Source organism: Leuresthes tenuis, unplaced genomic scaffold (genome assembly GCF_036924035.1).
Source record: "Leuresthes tenuis unplaced genomic scaffold, fLeuTen1.0.hap1 SCAF_21, whole genome shotgun sequence".
Taxonomy (NCBI): domain Eukaryota; kingdom Metazoa; phylum Chordata; class Actinopteri; order Atheriniformes; family Atherinopsidae; genus Leuresthes; species Leuresthes tenuis.
Window position 1 is genome coordinate 24,388,570 of NW_027325375.1, and position 18,986 is coordinate 24,407,555.

At 42.1% G+C, this 18,986-nt stretch overlaps 3 protein-coding genes across 4 annotated transcripts in view; 2 read left to right on the forward strand and 1 right to left on the reverse strand.

The window, feature by feature from the left end:
- Positions 1 to 4,415: 4,415 nt before the first annotated feature.
- Positions 4,416 to 6,121, reverse strand: supt4h1 (SPT4 homolog, DSIF elongation factor subunit). Its single transcript, XM_072374685.1, has 5 exons — positions 5,941 to 6,121; positions 5,676 to 5,782; positions 5,543 to 5,598; positions 4,770 to 4,835; positions 4,416 to 4,661 (listed from the first exon to the last, which is right to left on the reverse strand). Exons 1-5 carry the CDS (start codon positions 6,007 to 6,009, stop codon positions 4,594 to 4,596), a joined length of 366 nt encoding a protein of 121 aa, XP_072230786.1. The 5' UTR covers positions 6,010 to 6,121; the 3' UTR covers positions 4,416 to 4,593.
- Positions 6,122 to 8,390: 2,269 nt separating this feature from the next.
- Positions 8,391 to 10,402, forward strand: hsf5 (heat shock transcription factor family member 5). Its single transcript, XM_072374417.1, has 5 exons — positions 8,391 to 8,874; positions 8,997 to 9,323; positions 9,571 to 9,656; positions 9,767 to 10,138; positions 10,322 to 10,402. The coding sequence occupies exons 1-5, from the start codon at positions 8,391 to 8,393 to the stop codon at positions 10,400 to 10,402; spliced, it is 1,350 nt and encodes a 449-aa protein (XP_072230518.1).
- Positions 10,403 to 11,638: 1,236 nt separating this feature from the next.
- The window catches only part of LOC140280123 (E3 ubiquitin-protein ligase RNF43), a 79,620-nt gene continuing 72,272 nt past the window's right edge, over positions 11,639 to 18,986 (forward strand). For both annotated transcript variants that reach the window (XM_072375397.1, XM_072375398.1), the window contains exon 1: positions 11,639 to 13,149. In XM_072375397.1, the coding sequence (XP_072231498.1) occupies positions 12,943 to 13,149 (207 nt within the window). In that variant the 5' untranslated portion in view covers positions 11,639 to 12,942. The remainder of the gene's footprint in view (positions 13,150 to 18,986) is intronic.

An 18,986-nucleotide genomic window follows, 5' to 3' on the forward strand; every position in this document is an offset into this window, starting at 1 on the left:
AATGCAACTAGAAAGGAAATGATTTTCATTGTCTTCACTGACCAACTTCATTGTATGTCGAAAATATTTTAAAAATCTAACATTTTAATGCCAGCAACACACCACCCTACCCACACCACCCAAAACGTTGGGATGGAGGCAAAGAAAGACAGAGAAGTGTATAGAGTGTAAAAGTAAAAGTAACACCATTGTGTAAGAATTGACAGATAAATTGGTGGTGGGTGAGGGTGTCAGGATTGAGTATAAAAGGAGCAGGGTTGCTGTTTCTAAGATGGGATGGATTGTGGCTCACCTTTGCCAAAGTCAATATTTTTTATTGCAAAATTGGAAAGAACTCTAGTCTTTCAACATCGACAGTGAGTAATATTGTGAGAAAGATTCAGGGAGTCTGGAGAAATCTAGTAAAGGCCAAGAATTACAACCTCAGTTGGATGGGGGGGACCTTTGACCCCTTGAGCACCACTACATGAGAAACCATCGTGCCGCCATGATCAGTAGACGTAACCGCACCGACTTCCACGTACATGTCGTTGGATGACATTGTCTGCATACCTTCTATTACTATGACTGAAACTTTATTTCTGAGAAATCAAACCAAATATCCACTCGGTGTGGAAATATTAAGTTCTCTGGACATGAGCTCATCTCAGATGGACAGAAAGATGGTGGACACATGTTCTGTGATCAGATGAGTCTGATCTGACATCTGGTTCTATGTGCCAAAGCTGCTATCAGAGAAATGTGCAAAATCCAGCATGTGTGATGGTATGAGGACACATCACAGTTCATGGCATAGATGACTCACATGCATGTGGAGGCACCATTGATTCAGAACCGTTTACAGGAATTTTGAGAGATATGTGCTACTATCAAGATGACTTCTATTCCTGGGAGGTTAAAGGTTATTTCATAGGATAATGCCAGACTTTGCGCTTTGAGACATACATCGTAGCTTCGTGGATAAAATCTGTGGAGCATCATGAGGAGAGGAATCAACAACACTGTTGAGCAGCCGATATCCTGTATTCACAAGAATGATTTAACAGACATTTATCATCAGCATCAGTTAAAAGGTGTCATTAAAATGATGGTAATGTAACACAGTTCTGAGTGGTTCTGGACTAAGATTTTAGATCTGTTTGAACTTTCTAAATACAATGACGTTAGTCCGTGAGGACACTGAAAATAATTTCCTTTGTACGTACATCTGATAAATAAAGGTTTGAGCAAATGAACAAATTACAGATTTAAGATTTTGTTGCAGTCAAAACATTTTTCTGGAAATTGGGTTTCTATTTCGGTAAATGACCACAAATCATTATCAAGAATAGAAACAGAAACCTTTCAAACTTCCTGGATACTGATAGGATCGTGATAGCGTTGTCTCATCCAAAACACACTGAGCAGGTGAGCCACTATAACCACAAATTGCTGTACAATATATCCAGAACATACTGGTTTCTGTGTTTTGGAAGAAAAGTCAATAATCTCTCCAAAATAAACCTATCTGAGCTCTTTAACCAGATCATAAATGTTTATTTTAGTAACTTATGCTTAACTTATCTTCTTCTAACTTCAGTCTGTAAACATGTGGGAGCTGACCTTTGGAGGAGGAATGTTGTCCCATTCTCGTCTGATGAAGGATTCCAGCTGTTCAACAGTCCTGGGTCTTCTCTGGCAGGCCAGTCCAGCCCTAGGACTCCTCTACTATGACGCCATGTTGTTGGAATAGATGCACCATTTGTTGGAACATTGCCTTGCTGAAATATATAAGGCCTTCCCGGAAAAAAGACGTCATCTGGATGGGAGCTTATGTTGCTCTAAAACCTTTCAGCACTGATGGAGTCTTTCCTAAATTGCCAGTTCAGTAGGCACTAATGCAACCCCATACCATCAGAGATGCAAGCTTTTGAACTGAATGCTGATAACAAGCCAGATGGTCTCTTTTCACTTTAGTCTGGAGGACATGATTTCAAGTTTCTAGTCGTCTGATGCCAGAGCAGGTATTCCACTTTGTGTCAGTCCATTTTAAATGAGCTTTGATCCAGAGGGGATGGCAGTGTTTCTGATGTGTTCACATATGGCTTCTTCTTTGAATGATAGAGCTTTAACCTGCATTTATGGATGGCACAGTGAACTGTGTTCACAGACGATGGTTTCTGGAGGTGTTCCTGAGCCACTGCAGTGATTTTCATGACACAATCATATCTGTTTTTAATGCAGAGCTGCCTCTGCAGCATATTGGACACTACAGGGCATCCAATATGTGTCTCTTGCATACAGATGTTTCCAGATTCTCTGAATCTTTTGATGATAGCTTTTACTGTGGATGATGAAATATTCAGAGTCTTCACAAGTTTTACATTGAGCAAAATCTTTACTTCTGAGAGACTCTGCCTTTCTAAGGTGCTCTTTTTTATACCCAGTCATGTTACTGACCTATTACCAATTAACCTAATTAGTTACAACATGTTCCTACAGCCCTAACCCTGTAGGGTTAGGGGTTTCTTTAAAGTACCACTTACTTTTGCAGCCTTATGTTGCTCCTGTTCCATCTTTTTTGAGATGTGCTCATCCCATCAAATTCAAGCTGATCTTATATTTATTTTGTCTCACTTTGTGTTTTCTATGTTGCATTGTGAATAAAATATTGCCGTAAGGTATTTGAAAACCGTTGCATTCTGTTTTCTTTTATATTTTACAGTGTCAGAGTCTTCATCCCATATCGACCTTTCGTGAGGCATTGGGTGTCATTTTCCTGGATTAAGAAAGCTGGGACATCTTTCTTGGATATGATGATGATCTTTTTTTTTTTATTTAACTTCACATCATATGACTGAACTTAACATCTCTACAAGATATCTTGTTTCCTTGGAGTATGTCAGAGCCTTTGAATCATATCAATAGCATGTAGCACGTTCTTGGGGTGTGTGACCCCAAGACATTGCTCTGACCCCTTGGCATTACATGTGGTTTCTTCCAGAACAACAACTGATACATACAGCAGATAGCAGCTTGAAAACCTGTGATGTTATCCAGTCCAGAGAGATTCTTTAAGGTTCAGCTCAAGGCTTTATGGATGATGGGCAACACTGAATGTGAGTAACCACAAATTAACATTAAATATCTGTAACATTGCTCCCCCTATCTGCAGTGTGTTGATGCTGCATGTGATTCAGGATCTCAGTAGAAAGCACCACCTTGTGGCCCAACTGTATACAACACTTTTTTCTACAGCTAGTATGTCCAAGCAAATATTCTGTCTGCTAAAGTGCCAATTCCATTTACAATGTGGAGCTTATCGAATAATTAGAGTCTACAGCAGGGATACCCACGCTGTCCTGCAGGTTTTAGATGTTTCCCTGCTTCGACACACCTGATTCAGATCAGTGCATCATTAGCAGGCTTGTGTAGAACTTTATCTTTTGAAGAGCTCCATTTCATCTTAATTAGGTGTGTTGAAGCAGGGAAACTTCTAAAACCTGCAGAATGGCGGCCCTTGAGAACCGGATGTGGGTATCCCTGGTCTACAGCCACGCTGAGAAGCTAACATGTTCTGTTTAGTGTGCAGTCATGCTAATATTCACTAATCAGGTAGTTACAGGTAAAGCTGAGGCTGAGGTGCCAAATTCCTAATAATCAACTCACTCACATCAATAATCACTCGCATATAAAAGGGAGGAGGCCAGAAACATAGAGGAGGCTGTTTGTGGCCAAAAGGTAGTGGTCAAAGACATGAATACTGGTAATATAATACTAATATTGGTATAAAATGAACTGTTGTAAGCTATGCTTCATTATCATGACAGCCCTAATTGCACCTGAGGTCTTTTAACTGGAGACAAGTATGAATGAGAATGACTGTTGTCTGCAGATTCCCAGCATGGATCGTTACGTGTAAGTAGGTGAGTGAACAGTCTTTATCAGTGTTCTGCAATTTTCAGTTCTTCATGAGGAAAAAGGGGACCTTTTAAAAGACCTTTAAAATTAAATGAGAAGCTGTGGCTTAAATGTTGAGGTCACAAATGCTTCAAAGAATACTAAGCCATGTTCAATTATGTCCTGTTTTTAAGGAACCCAGAAACCTTTTTTTTATCTCCAACTCCATTATCTTCTGTATGCGTGCCGAGGTTTGTCAGCTAGGCTCAGTTATTCACTCAGTGATGCTGAATGCTGTGTCATGCTGCAGTCTGATTAGCTTTGCTGCACCAGACAGAAAAGGTGGCTATTTTTAGAAAAATGTTCTGGGAAACAGCATAATCGCTGGCACTGTTACACACTTTTCAGTTAGAGCAACAGAATGGGGAATATTGGTCCTTTATACTCTCTGACTTCTCTGAGTTTGCACTACACAGACATTAAACATCCAAAACAGTCACATTTCTTATGAAAATGAGCTTTATTTTTTCCCCCCACAATCACTCAAAGAAATTCGACACCCCCTCCCATCCTGTAGCCTGTGATAATCACAACAAAAACATAAAAAAGTTAACAGTTCCATTGTACATCAAAGACGTGGTGCTTCAGCATGCTGCAGCTCTGATGAGGCTCTGATGAGGCTCATCAGATGGCGTGAACAGAAAATAGTCCAGGTCATGTCTTCACAGCTGTGTCTCTGGATTTGTAGATCACGCCTCTGCTTTTCAACTCTCTCACCACACCTTCAGAAAAAGAAATTATGAGCAACACAGCTGACAGGAAAGTGAAACAATCACAACACCAGTCAGGATACAGGCCAACATTTACGTTCCGTGTGTGTTTAAGTGTACCTGGAGGTAGTCTGCCTGTTACTGACACGGCATATACACCTGGCTTGAAGGAGCCCTGAACCCTGCCTGCAGAATGAAACAGAAACTCACATTTAGTGACTCACAAAACCATTCAAATGAAAGTCTCTGTGCACAGTAAAAACTGTATTTCAAATGTTTGGTTAAAAATAAGTAACTTTAAAACACAATGGGTTATTTTTGATGAACAAGAAGAGTTTAGGGGTGCAGGCTGGTTTTAGAGTTTTAATAAAAGGGAGTGTAAACATAATACTAATACTAATGATCTATCAGTTATTTCTGTGCAATTGCCACAGCAGGCATGCCTGTCCTGCACTAAGTAGGTGGAACCTGAATACACAGGGTCCAGTTAAAAAGCGTGTTTTACATGGAAAGTTTCCAAATTAAATTAAATTATCCAGATAGATCTATGCGGCAACCGCAATAAAAACAGACGCAATGTAAATGCCCCAATGCTTCCTTAGCCATCTTCTTTAGCATTTGGAAACACATTTGGACCTTCCTTACTGAAAGGAAAGAACAGAATTACGCACCACTATTTTATTTATTAGGCTACCAACATTAAGTGCAGCGCTGGATTATTTTTATACAGTCACACTGGATGAGATTTATCCAAATAATACATTGACACATTTCCTTAACTTTACAACGTTTTCCAACAGAGTTCAGCGGAAAAGACTATAGAAGTTTTTATTTCTCCCACTGTATCTGGATCACCCTGTCCCAGCAGTAGGCACTAAAAAGCAGACCCTTACCTATTCTCTGCCATTTAGCCACCCAGCTGTCTTCAGGACTCATCATGGCTATCACCCTGTGAATATAGACAGTGCTTGTTAACAAGAGGGACATCAGCATGAAGAATAAAAAAAATGTACCATCAGTGTTTACCCATCAAACGATGAACTTGTGCATTCGTAGACCATCTCTCTGTTCCCCTTCATCTGAAGGAACGACTCACAGTTGTCACAGCCGTCGTATTCAAACTGGTCAATGGTCTGAGGAACACAAGACGGAAAACGTCAACATAATTACGCTCTTTTAATATTTCGGGTCATCTGTGAGCCTAAGTAGAAGAAAAATACTGCGCAGTGAGCAGCTACACGTTAGCACCACAGCTAGTTTGGAGGGTCTTTGGTCGTAAATGTCGGTTTACCTTTACGAGCGAACAAAGAAGACAAGCCCGTAGATGGCGCAGGTCTTTGGGGACCGTTTCCAACGCCATTATGTTCGGCTGCCAGATAAAATACCGCACCAATACTCATAAAAGAAAAGTCAGGCCGTATAATGTTTGTGATGTCTTCTTGTCGCTGTAGAACGACGTCACTACAAGGACCTTGTATAGAACCCACTTAAAAGGCGTCCTTATGTGTGCCTGAATAAAAATCTCCATCACACGGTGAGACAGGCATCAAATCGATACTGTTAATTTAATGGTTTGTTTTGTTTTATTTAAAAAATGTTATTTGACTTATGGTGGCCTAAGACTTTTGTTATCTTGGGAATATAAGTGTAACAAATTAACCCCAATGCTCCTGACTGGTGGGAAAGACCTCCATGACCATTAGCCAATCAACATGTAAGGAATGTTTAACTTTGGAAGGAGCTTTCCCCTCCAAATCCTTTTTTTATATATAATAAAACCTTTTTTAAATATCTAAATAGCCTATTGACTCCCAATAAAATAAAGGAGGTTCCCATAAAAAATAGAAAATGCCATATTCAAGACTAGAATTCTCCAAGCCACTCCTAATATCCAATTGTTTGTGGCAGAACTTCAGTGTCTCTTTGACCCAGTTTCTAAGATATACAAACTCAAACAGGCTAAATTAATAATTAAAAAATAACCTTACAAAATTATAATGAAAAAACTGTGTGGAGAATTACGTGTTTTACCTGCTCTTACCCCTTTTTTCTGTTGTATAAAAACTTATGTTTTACAGATACTAAAAAGTATCTGTCTTGTTTATTTCATTGATGGTACGTCCCTGGTGAATGTTGTCTCTTTTCTATTCTTTCTGTGGTTCTGATGATGCATTTTAGAACAGTTCCTTGAAGGTATCTGAGACGTATTTTCATCTTTTTTCTACTTTTACCAACAGCTCGTGGTCTAAAAAGAAAAAATCATAGTTCATGCCCTTCATTGTTATTCAGCTTGCATTAATTGACCATTTTAAGCAGTGCACACGACAAGTGACATTCCCCAAACATTCTTTCAATATTCTACCTATTAATGACATGTTCTTGTCATTCAAATGTCAAACACTTTAAGGCCAACCTTAGTGTGATTCTGCCGCTCAGTAAAGTACCCGCTGCCCCTTCAGCTGAAATCTGAATGGAAAGAAATTGGGGGAAAGAAACTGTAAGTTCAAATTTGGCATAAACATACAATTAGAAAACCATAGTCCCCCAAAACACACTAAAGTTGTCCATTGTAAAGAAACTAAAGACGTATTTACTGCAGTAAACTATTAGTAAACTATTATTCATTTCAGGATTAGGCCTCTGTAACAATTCAAGCTTTTATATTTTATATTAAGCCTCCCACTGATCAGGTGTCTCTACACCCCATATTTAACCCCTTTATGACTTTGGTCAAATACGCTTATTTTAACATGTTCAAGACACACATTTTTTATTTCCATAAACTACTGACAAACATGAAGGCAAAGACTGTAATTTACATTCAAAACTCAAAAGTTTTATAGAAAAAACCCTGAGGTTGTTTTATCTGTTTCTTTTTTTTCAATTTTAGCTGTTATGTGGGAATTGTTGGGGCTTTGATCTTGTGCAGCTTACAAAAACTCACTGGGACAACTAACCTGAAACAGACCAAATACGAAGTACAATCAAGAACTGCAATGATTATTACTACTTTATTCCACAGGTTATTTAAGCTGTTCAAAGCCTCAAAGCAGCAACAACCGCTTAAACTTTAAATGGCGCCATCCTATGGACTGTTGTCTAATAAAAGGCACAGCAAACTTCCAAAAGAGCCCTGGTTTGAAGGAGTTTGTAATAAACTGACCAGCCCAGCAGAATGATGGGACAGAGTGGTGGCAGTTGGATCCAGAATCAGTTTAAGATGGAAACGTTGGACTTTCCAACAGCTCCAACGGTTCGGGAACTTCCAACGGTTGTAAGTGCGGCGATTCATGTATGGTTGTCATTGTGTTTCTATTTGCTGTCGCTATACTTCAGAAATATACAGGTAAATGTCGAACGATTTAAACGGGACATTATAATTATTACAAGACGTTATTTTCAATTACTTTTTTAAAGAAGTACAGAACCATTTCGGAATAATGCCACGGAGATATATGCTAGCTACTAAGCAGTCGCAAAGCTAGCATCTCCGTGTAAAGTCTCGATCATTTACAGCATTTTCTTTGTAAATTTGCACTAATATTTTTCACATTTATTTATAATTATTCATTATTGTTATTTATTTTATTTTTTTAAGAATGTCACAGGGAAAAGTTTACTTATTAGTTGGGTAAATTAAGTTATTTGAAGTTTTTGCTATTGAAGCTACTTTGTAGGAAAGGCGTTGAGATAGCCGAGATGAATCCATGTACCTCTGTTTCCAGCTCCACGGACTAAAGCATGGACGATGATGATCATTCCCTCCCCGACACCATCAACCCCAATAATTTTCCTGCCAAACTCTGGCGTTTGGTGAACAACCCGGTCAACCAAGCCATCCGCTGGGACAGCTTGGGCGAGGTCATCGTCATCGATCAACAGCTCTTCGAGAGGGAAATCTTGTCCCCCGGGACCATCACCCCAAATGAAGACACCTTCAAGACCACCAACTTCTCCAGCTTCGTCCGTCAGCTCAATCTGTACGGCTTCAGGAAAGCCGACCCCGCTGTTAATGACCAAGTCACTCTGGACAGCGGGACTTATCACTATTTTTACAACCCAAACTTTCAGCGAAACCGCCCTGAGCTGGTGGCGAGGCTCAGGAGGCTCACCGTCGACAATAAGGCCAAGATTCAAGCGGGTCTGGACGTGAGCTGTCGGCTTCCGAATCGATACCAGCGATTCAGTGGAGGTGGGGATGGAAGGGAAACAACTCTGAAAAGAAGTTAGCTGCTTTTCATGATTTCATATTATTTGTTTATCTCATTTATGACAGCCTACAGAAGTAATACAGTAATACACAGAGTTGTCCAGTCTAACGGTTTGATGTAATGCTGTTTGCTGCAGGAAGCTCCCCACTGCTCAGCCACACACACCAGCAAATCACTCATCCTTGTTATACTGATAAAACCCAGGCCATGAAAGCACAGAGTGGAACCCCAGTTCCACCACGATACCTGATGAGGGGTCATGGTGGAGCCCTTTCTCCTTCTGTCTTCTCTGCAGCCAAAGAGATGCCGGTGCCTTTAAGCCACCACTACACTGGAGTAGCCTCAAGCTCCAGTGCCATGCACGCTCAGGCAGGTCTGCTGACCCGTGCCAATCATGGAAATCCAAATTTCTCTAGTTTTAATTCTCCGAATGCCCACTACCAGCCCGGCTTCTATCCCACAGGTAAGAGTGGGTTTGGGGTGGATCAAGTCAGACACCACATTGGCTGTTAAAAATTCAGACGAGGAGACACACTGACATTTTTTCATGAAACATTTGCTGTTTTGGTTTGTGAGATGTGCAGATCATTGTATTTTTTATGTTGTTTACATTTTTCAGTGTCCAGACTTTATTTGTAAGTGCATCTGCAAAGGATGCAGGAGCACAAACGCTTCGTTTGATCGTCTAAAATCTTTTGTCTTTCTTGAAGTTTGCCATTGCTGCCATCCAAACCTGGTGGCGCCGCATGTTGCAGGCCTTCAGGCTGGGCTGTTTTGTCCCCAAAGTTATTATCAGGTAGGCGAACTGAAGTGTACTTCCTACGTCTTTGATCGATGATGTTTTCTTTTTTCTTAACATATCCGACGTCTAAATGTCCAAAACTTGTTTTTATTTGACCGTTTTAGGCAGGATATCCTGCGAATGTGTTTGACCACAACCGGGACTTACAGCACAAGGAAAACCAGGAGGGGAAAAAATGTGACATTAACTTGGATGCAATTTTCCAGATTGCAGATGAGGTGATGCAGACTTTGCCCAATACGTGTCTGGTTAAAGTTGAGACTCCTGAGAAGCCTGCCCCTGTGTTTGGGCCTTCCTCCAACGAATGTAATACCACCCAGTGTGAAAACAGCGGCAGCACCGCCACAGCTAACTCTGCCTGCGCTGTCCCGGTTATCGTGCCAGTGCTGAGCGCTCCTCCTGTACTGATATACAAACAGCAGGAGGAGTCTGTGGTGTTAGTGCCTGAACAAGTGCCTGAGGACGCTATATTTGAGGTAAGCCTCTATGTACTGTATACATCCTGAAAGCATTCAGCTTCATTCATAAAGAAAAGACACTTTAAATGGGTTAAAAGGATTTAGCTGGTTAAGATGAAGCATTTAGTTTTCATTTGGTCAGCCAGTGACTACAGTATGTACATATAATCTATGTGAACTCTTGTCTTGTTCCCCGGCAAGGTTTCTAGTGATCAAACAAAGGACGATGAGATTATAAGTGTTGAGATTAGTGACATCAGTGGTGGTACCGGTCAGGATTAAAGCAGCTGGAGCACAAGAAGTACAACAGATCTGTAGGTGAGACGCGATCGAACCCTAAAGCACATTCAGAGGAAAACTAGCAGAAGGAAAAATAACTAGTAGCTTAATTTACTGCTGGTTGCATCTTTTATTCAGATCTCAGGTGGATGACATGGCATGAGACTCCCTCCACTGTGTGATCTTAAATTCTCTGAGGACTTCAGTTTCCACTTGAATGATTCTTTGTCGTGTGAAAGTTTGTTCTTACATAAATCTTTTCTTTTCCTGCCAAAGTAGGAATATATATATATATATATGTTGTACTTTAGCGATTATACGGTTGTGTTTTTATTCAAAACTGTTTCAGATATTTTTATAATAACTTTTATCCAGTTCGATGCTGAACTATTTATGCCTTTGTGTGCATTTTAAAATATTCATTTTAAACACAACTTTATCTGAAATGATTTTTAATTGTAATTTAAGAATTTAAGGGTCACACATTTCAATATTTACATTTTGGACACGTAGTGGAAGTCTTTCACGAAGGAGAACATAGTATATAGTAAATAATTTTGTAAAAAAAAAAAAGAAGAACTAACATGAAGCATTTGATATACTTTGGATTAGTTTGCTTTGAGGTGGTGACCAGGTGATGGTGGAGTTTTATCCACCTTTTTATTTTTCACTGCATCTCCTCAGGAAGGGACTGTTTTGTTTTTTTTAAACGGTCCTATTGTTCAAGGCTCTTGTGCAAAACCATTATTATTAAAATGAAATCTAGTCTGCAGCTGGGTGGTTTGTTTATGTGTAATCCTTGCTGATGAGGGAGTGTGCGGACACTAGGGGGCGCCACTCACCCGCTGTACATGAGCTGTTCCACTGCTCCGCCCTCGAGCTCTCAAAATGTTGCCTTCAGGGACAACTCGGAAGTTGCGAAATATTAACTGATTGTCATCTAAAAGGATTATTAATTTTTTACATTTATATATTTATACAATTAAATACATTTTGGTGGACAAATCTAAGCTCGGAGAAACATATTATGTGATAAACCTCTCGTTAAAACCCATGCACCTTTTTTAAAATCTTGGTGCAACTCGAGTGGTATGAGATGAACGTGTAATTCATGTGTGAAAATATTCTAGCGGAATGGACGTTTCTGTGTTTTTTTTCTCCGATATTATGTATTAATCTATATTGTTCATGATATTTGAGTGAATTGTTGATAAAAGCCTTATCTCCGGTCGGTCATGAAGGCAGCAGGACTGAGAGCAGGTAGAGTGACAATGAGATCCCAGGGGAGCGACAGAGTCCGGGAGATAAACTTTTGGGACGGTGTCATAGCTGTTTGCCCAGTTTCTCCACACTATCACCTTTAAATGGACACTAAGTGGAGCCGGGGCTACTGTTATTTCGCTTCTTCTGCGGCGTGTTTTCTCCGTACTTGTTTCTAATTTTCATAAACGGTTCATTTCCCCTCGGTGCTCTCTGGAGGATCGGCTCTAATTTCTCACTGTTCAGGCTCAGAAATCCGGGAAAGCCACTCTGTTCTTGTCGTTTCTTTAAAATAGCAGAGGTCAGGGTTTGAATGAAAAAAAGTTAAAGGTTAAAGAAAAAATTCTAATAATAACAAGTTGATGCTGGTTGACAGAAGTCATTTAGTTTTTTAGAAAGTTGTGAGTGAAGTGGACGCGACGGTCCGTTTGCTTCGGTTAATAATTAGATAGAAGTGGAGTACAGAATTTAACAGCTTCTTCGAGGATTATTTTTCTCGCAATTCTTCGGTTGTAAAAGAAACCTCTTACACAACGTTTCGGCATCCCATTTATCCTCCAGCACGCCTTTATATCCCTCCGGCGGCAACCTGTAACCCAGCCTTTGAAGTTCAAGTCGTCGCTTCCCAGCGTTTTCGGTGGATTTATCAAGAAAATGTGGCGCCCACGGGACGTGCTCTCCTCTGACACTTTAATCAAGACGGGGTTTGGGTCACACAGTGTGGTTTGAAATATACAGCGATCGGCGTGCACTGTGCTATCAAACACAACACGGATACATCGTAACCAGGACCAGTCCCTCTGGAAAAGGGATACAACAGTTCAGCTGTAACACGCTGCAAATGAGGATATCTGTTGTCTGATGGAGACCAGCCTGGTGGGAATCACTGCACACTTGAGGTTTTAACAACACGGTGCGTCTCCACCACCCACACTAATGACACTGGATTCAAGTTCATTAGAGCTCGTTTTATCACTGGGGGGGGGCACAAAAAAATCAGTTTTCTGGCACCATGCATTTCCACAACCTGCGGAGTTTGACTCTTAACTTTTGCTGCTGAATGGAAGTTTTAGGACGTTCACGTTTGCGTTACGATGGGAGTCCTCCAGCTTTAAAAGTTTGGATTATATCTGTTCAGCAGTAGTCATCAAGGCAGGAAAGAAATAAGTTGGACCTGCACGTTTCACTGTACACAGACATTTTCAACGCTTCGTGTATCCGCGGTGCTTGCCTGCTTTGAAGTCCACCATGTGCGGCCGGGCACCGCCGCTACAGCCGAGGCCATGACCGTCCCCCAGCGGAGCCTGGCCGGGCTCTGGGTGCTCATGGCGGCCCTGCAGGTGGTGCTGGGCCAGCCGGGCCTGGAGTCCGAGCGGTCGGCCCTCATCAAGGTGACACTGGTGAAGCATGAGCCGACGGGGAAGCCCATCGTTTTGGAAGGAGTATTCGTGGGAGGAAGTGCCGGCAGAGCGGAGGGGAAACTAATGCAGGTAAGGTGTCATTAAAGAGCGGTTCCACTGTAAGACCTCAGTTACCATTTACCTCCCAAACACAATCCACTACCCTGGCACCTGGTGTTAGACCGGTTTCAGAGTTTCTACAGGCCACAAGGTGAATAATAGTCTCCAAACTGTTGAAAGCAACACGGATAAGTGGGAATATTTGCTCCTTGTCTGGTGTTGGAATTTGTTGACAGCTTTTATTACCTCAACACTTGTGGGGATCAGATTGAGGTGAAAGAAAAACTAAGCAAAGTACTGTACTGAAGAACAGAAATGTGTCAGAAGAGGTCCATGTCGAATAAATATAAAAACATTACTTTGAAAATGAGTTCTCAAAACACACTTGCAGCTCACCGTGGAGTGATTTTTGGCCCCAAGTGTCTGTCTTAAGAGTTTACACAGCAGCCACCCTGATAATGACGTTAGCACCTGTACTTGAATAAAATACTGAGGTGAAGTGTGCAGTAACTCTCTGAGAGCTGCTCTACAATATCACACTTTCCACCAGCATGTGATGACAGAATATCTTTATTCCCTTTACAGTAGCGATGACAAACACGCGTTACTAAGGTTAGTTTGCTTTTAGGCTATTTTTACCTACCTCTGAGAAAACATGTTGACTGAGGTTGCCAACTTTTGTAGGTGTATCATTTCCAACATGACAACTTTGTTTTGCCGTAACTATTTTTGGAATCTAAGGCTCAGGCAACACGGTTGATATCAAAATGTGGTCAAAGGCCGTTAAATAGCAGCAAATCATGTTGAGACCTGTGTAGGCCTATAATTAGTTTCTTTTTTTCTGTTTTCCATTCGGATAAAAACATGGCGTTAACCCTGTAAATGTAAAGCATGTGGTCCATTCAGTGTGCATATTTAGGATTCAGGAGTGGATTAAGGTTCCCGGGCCATAAAGCGCGGCTGCGTGAATTTATTTACCGTCTCCAAAGAAACGGGACGACAGATATGAGGCAACGTAAGATCCCGTCTCTCTTCACTCACCAGGTGTGGGAGAGTATGTGACTGGTAAGCCAGATGCTTCAGTTTGCCATAATTGATAAGACTGCTGAAAAGCCACTGATGTTTTCCTCTCTGCCTAAAGCTGATCCGACTTTGGTGTATCTGTGTGGGATGTTGAAAACATGTTATGGATGCATATCACAGCAGCGCTGAGATCAAAGCCACTTCCAGTTCTCTGGGATTTCCAACTTTCTTTACCCCCCCCCCAACCCCACACACAAAACCTTGCACACTTTAAGGAGTGATTGATTTTTGATAAAGACAGGTTATGAGGCCGTGCATCCCTAAAGATGTGAAAGAAAGTCCCACATTAAAGCTAATAATTCTTATATTTGCTACAACCGAGTGGCGCCAGCCTACATCCCTCTTTTTGCTGGCTGAATACCCTGCTCTGTTGTTTCTTGTTTCCATAAATCGGATCACTGATTGTGTTTCTGTCCAAGGCGTACGGTAGTTTGTGGTGGACACTCTCCTCAAAGGCTGTTCTCACAGTGCACAGAGGTGGTGTTATGCAGCAGGATGCTCTATGCTCTTTGTTGCAGTGCAGACCTGTTCCAACAGGTCTTTTTTGCCTCTGCAGGCAGCTTTATGGTCCCACTTTATGCTCTTGTCTTCCAGTGGATGAGGAGGATGAAGGCTGGGAAGTTCCATGGATCCTTTTTCTTTTGGCTTCCTCTGTCCAGTTTCTATCTTAATTTCTGCTCTCCTCTGACTTAATACATCAAAGTACAACAAAAGCTTCCTGTTAGGTTTTAGCAGGTGTGCCTGAGGAGTTTTTGTAGCTTTGAAACACACTGATGCAAGACAGCCACTCACCAAATCAAACCTTTGGTTATCTCTTAGAGTGGGGCAAGTCTTCTCGGGGTGAAAATGGTGTTAATCGTCTCAGTAAAACGTTGCATCTTGCGTCCATCATGTTTGCTCACATGAGGGGGACAAATTCATTCCATACTGGGGATAAAAGAAGTTCCAAGTTTTCTTTAGTGTGTTCAAGTCATGAGACTTTACTTTGGTACGAGTCTCCCTCTCATCTATTAAACTGTGATCTTTCTGGAAGTATGCCCTGTCCTCTGAATGAACACGTTCATTGGAACACTCTCTGGGGTCTGGCCAGCAGTATTTGGACAAATACAAGTGCTGAGGAATTTTCGCTCCCTCTCCCCTCCAAAATGAAACTCAGCGATCAGTGGAGAACTCCACAAGCCTCTGAGATAATGCTGAACATGGGAGCATCGTCGCCGACCCTTCCTCAGGTCTCTGTTGAGAGATGAGTTTTATCCTCTTAGCAGGCACAGAGCCCAATTATGGAGCATCATTAAACTCCACCTATTTCCACTTAAAGCCATCTTGACTTTCTTTTCCTGCATTGTGTGTTTGGCTCTTTGTTCTTTGAGACGCCATATTGACCTGTGAGAGCTCCCTGAGACACATCAGCTGTAATTAAGGCCGGCCGGGCCGCTGACTGAACACCAGTTAACTCTGCACCACTTCACATTCTTTCGTCTCCCCTCTCAGTGTCCCAAAAGGTACTGAATGCCTCCTCGTCTGTCTCTCCCGGGGCCCTCGCCTGTCCGAGGCCGCTATCTGAGCGCCCCCCCCCCTCCCTCGGCCCTCAGTGCAGTCGTTTGGGAACGAGGGATGGGAGGGCGGAGGGGGCGCTGAGGGAAAACATCAAAGTGTGTCCAGTTCCGAACGTGAGCTGGGATGATTAAAAGCTGAGACTGTTTACACTGCACTTCCCATATGGGCCTTCTCCTCCCCCTCCCTCTAGATTTCCTGTTCATACTTCCTATCTCCCTGGATGAGATAACAGCCTGTCCAGGGCTCCTCGGGGCTCCTTGCTGCTTTACAGTGCAGTGCATAGTTTTACTTCCATGATCGGAGGCATAACATACACATCACAGCATTATCTGTTGTTTTAGGCTTTCTGGAGTGTGTTTCAGAGCTCTTATCATTCGTATTTCATATCAAGCCCCAGTCTGTGTAATTTATCTTTTGCGTTACATAATGTTGTGTTTTTCATCTCAGACAAAGCACTTTTCACTCGCTCTTTTGTTTTGTGCTGTTCTTTGCTTGTGTCTCAGTGAAACTTCAGGTGATTAGCCCCTGAATTCATCAAACACTCATCCTCATGCATCTTTTTTTATGGCACAGTGACAGAAAAGGGCCTCACTCCGAGCTTTGCAGGAGCCTTCGCTTCACATTCCCGGTGCTCATATCCAGCACGCAGAGCCGGTGTGGACACCATATGAGACCACAACATGAACAGAAGTAGAATCCCGTCCCCCTCCATCCCCTCTGCCTCACGGCGACACTGGCAGTTACATAAAGCCATGAATGAACTCGCCCTAAGCTCACAATTTCCCCCTGCTTTTCCACAGCACCTGTTGAAAAGGACGCTCAGTTTTTTGTGATTAACTAGCGTTTGTGCAGAAAGGGCACAGACTCTGACATGAGCAACACACTCAGTGCTGTTCATGCAGACATTATTTACATTCCTTTATTTTGCCAGCTTACGCAGATCTGTTTTTTCTTCCATATGGTCATCAGTTCAGCCGACCCGTCGCTGCTTTGCTACCATCTCCTTCCTCCAGTGAGACTGCAGTGCTGTGTTGCCTCTGGCTCTTGCCTCGACCCTATGCGTGTCCAGGCGATCAGACAAGCTGTGGACTAATGGTTTCTCCTGAGCAGGGATCTGACAAACTGAGGCCTGCAACACAGGAAGCAGGGGCTAGTGCTGTCCTGTCCACCATTTTCCACAAGAGATGGTTGTTGAGATGTATCTTAGGGCACTGGGAAGAAGGGAGAGGCAGGTAGAGGAAACATGGCAGAGCTCTTCATCCTGCAAGCCCCCTTCTTTTTTAGTCATTAGACCAGGTCTGGAATTTTTGAATGTTACACAACACATTCTTGTCTCCCTTTCATAGCTCTCCTCATGCAAATAACCAGGAAAGGTCTCTGCTTCTTCAGTGTACAGTCCGCTGCTCTGCCTCTCGTGTAGCTACTTCCTCATTTATGTTTCCAAAAAAAAAAGTTCCATTCTTCATTTCATGTTTTCTTTTATGGGGATGCACACATACTGAGTGACTGCAGTATGATGTGGGCATTACTACTGGACCTCTGACTGAAAACAAACAGCATTTCCAAACTTTTGTGTGTGTGTGCTTTTTATATCTGCAAGCTTCACTGTTCTCAGACAAAGATTTGGAAAAACTTAGAATCCACAAATAAATGTTGTCTGTCCTATTCACTTTTAGCACTTTTACTGTCTGTCATTTGGGAAACCACTGAAAGAGTAGTGAGTGAACAGCTCTTTTTAGTTTTGCCATTATATAATTACAATAGAGAGAGGTAAGTCTTCACCGTCTAAAAAAGCATGCATGCATTCATTCACACATGCACGAAGCTTTGATATGGCAGTGGACCTGACATAGGGCCAGGTGGGGCAAGGGTGCTTTCAGGGACAGTGGCTTTCAGTTTTTTACAAAATGTCCAAGGTTAAACAGTGGAGAATACCTCAGAATTCTTACATTGTCAGTGAGAAATGTATCACAAGCGACCTTTCTGAATTCGTCCCGACAGCTCAGGTCAAGTGAAGCACCTGTCTCTTTCCAGTTGAAACCGATCCACTGGGAGTACAGAGGAAAGGCTGCTGATCCATAGCGGGTGCCGAGTCCCCTCCCCCGGGGATCAAGGCCACATTTATAGAGATTTACAGAGAACTATGTTGCAACAGATGACAATTGTACCACACAGCAGGAGAATTCACGTGCTACTAGTGGGAAGGTTGGGAGCATCAGTTTTATGTTCTCCCTTAACTCAGCGTTATGATCACTGTGATCAGCTGACAAGTGACACACAGCCATGAAAAATAAAGTACTCCCTCTTTCAGTTCAAAGAGCCTGTGTCAAGACGATGTAAAACAATAAATCTGGTCGTGAACATCTCTCAGAATATAAATGCATTCTCAGATGAACAGCAGCACATTGGATATTCCATTATGTCCATATCTGTTTTACAGAGACTAAGATACAGAATCAGTGTGTGAAAAACTAAGTGCAACAAGTGCTTCTAATGCAATTAAGTTGGTAAGAAGTAGCAAGGTGCTGCAAATAGAAAAATGGATTAAATGACCTTCAGCATCTGTGAGCACCTCTATCAAACCAGAAGTTTTTCATCAGCAATGATCTAAGAGAAGCAACTGTTGCTGCTCATCAATCTGGGAAGGGTTATAAGGCCATTTCCAAACTATTTGGAGTCCATCGTTCTACAGAGAGAAAGATTATTCACAAGTGGAAAACATTCAGGACAGTTCCCAACAAGTTCACCCCAAAGGTCAGACAAAACTGCTAAAAAAAACCCCAAGAGCTACATCTCAGACTCTACAGGCCTCAGTTAGCATGTTAAATGTTAAAGTTCAGGACAGTACAATTAGAAAAAGACTCAACAAGTATGGTTTGTTTGGAAGGGTTGCAGGAGAAAGCCTCTTCTGTGTAAAAAGAACATGGCAGCACAGCTTAGGTTTATAAAGTTAAAGGTTTCCCAAAGTGGAGATGTTTGGTCATAATGCACAGCAGCACGTTTGGAGAAAACCAAACACAGCATATCAGCACAAACACCTCATATAAACTGTCAAGCACGGTGGTGGAGGGCTGATGATCTGGGCTTGTTCTGCAGCCACAGGACCTGGACACCTTGCAGTCAGTGAGTCCACCGTGAACGCCTCTGGATACCAAAGTAATCTGGAGTCAAATATGAGGCCATCTGTCCAACAGCTAAAGCTTGGCTGAAACTGGCTCATCAACAGG

What these genes read in the sequence shown, in the direction of transcription:
- supt4h1 (XM_072374685.1), bottom strand. Translation starts at nt 6,009, where the DNA reads ATGGCGTTGGAAACGGTCCCCAAAGACCTGCGCCATCTACGGGCTTGT. An exon ending in TTCTTTGTTCGCTCGTAAAG is followed by an intron (nt 5,783 to 5,940) that starts GTAAACCGACAT and finishes TGTGTTCCTCAG; the next exon opens with ACCATTGACCAGTTTGAATA. An exon ending in ACAAGTTCATCGTTTGATGG is followed by an intron (nt 5,599 to 5,675) that starts GTAAACACTGAT and finishes CTATATTCACAG; the next exon opens with GGTGATAGCCATGATGAGTC.
- hsf5 (XM_072374417.1), top strand. Translation starts at nt 8,391, where the DNA reads ATGGACGATGATGATCATTCCCTCCCCGACACCATCAACCCCAATAAT. An exon ending in GGAAACAACTCTGAAAAGAA is followed by an intron (nt 8,875 to 8,996) that starts GTTAGCTGCTTT and finishes TGTTTGCTGCAG; the next exon opens with GAAGCTCCCCACTGCTCAGC. An exon ending in GCCCGGCTTCTATCCCACAG is followed by an intron (nt 9,324 to 9,570) that starts GTAAGAGTGGGT and finishes TCTTTCTTGAAG; the next exon opens with TTTGCCATTGCTGCCATCCA.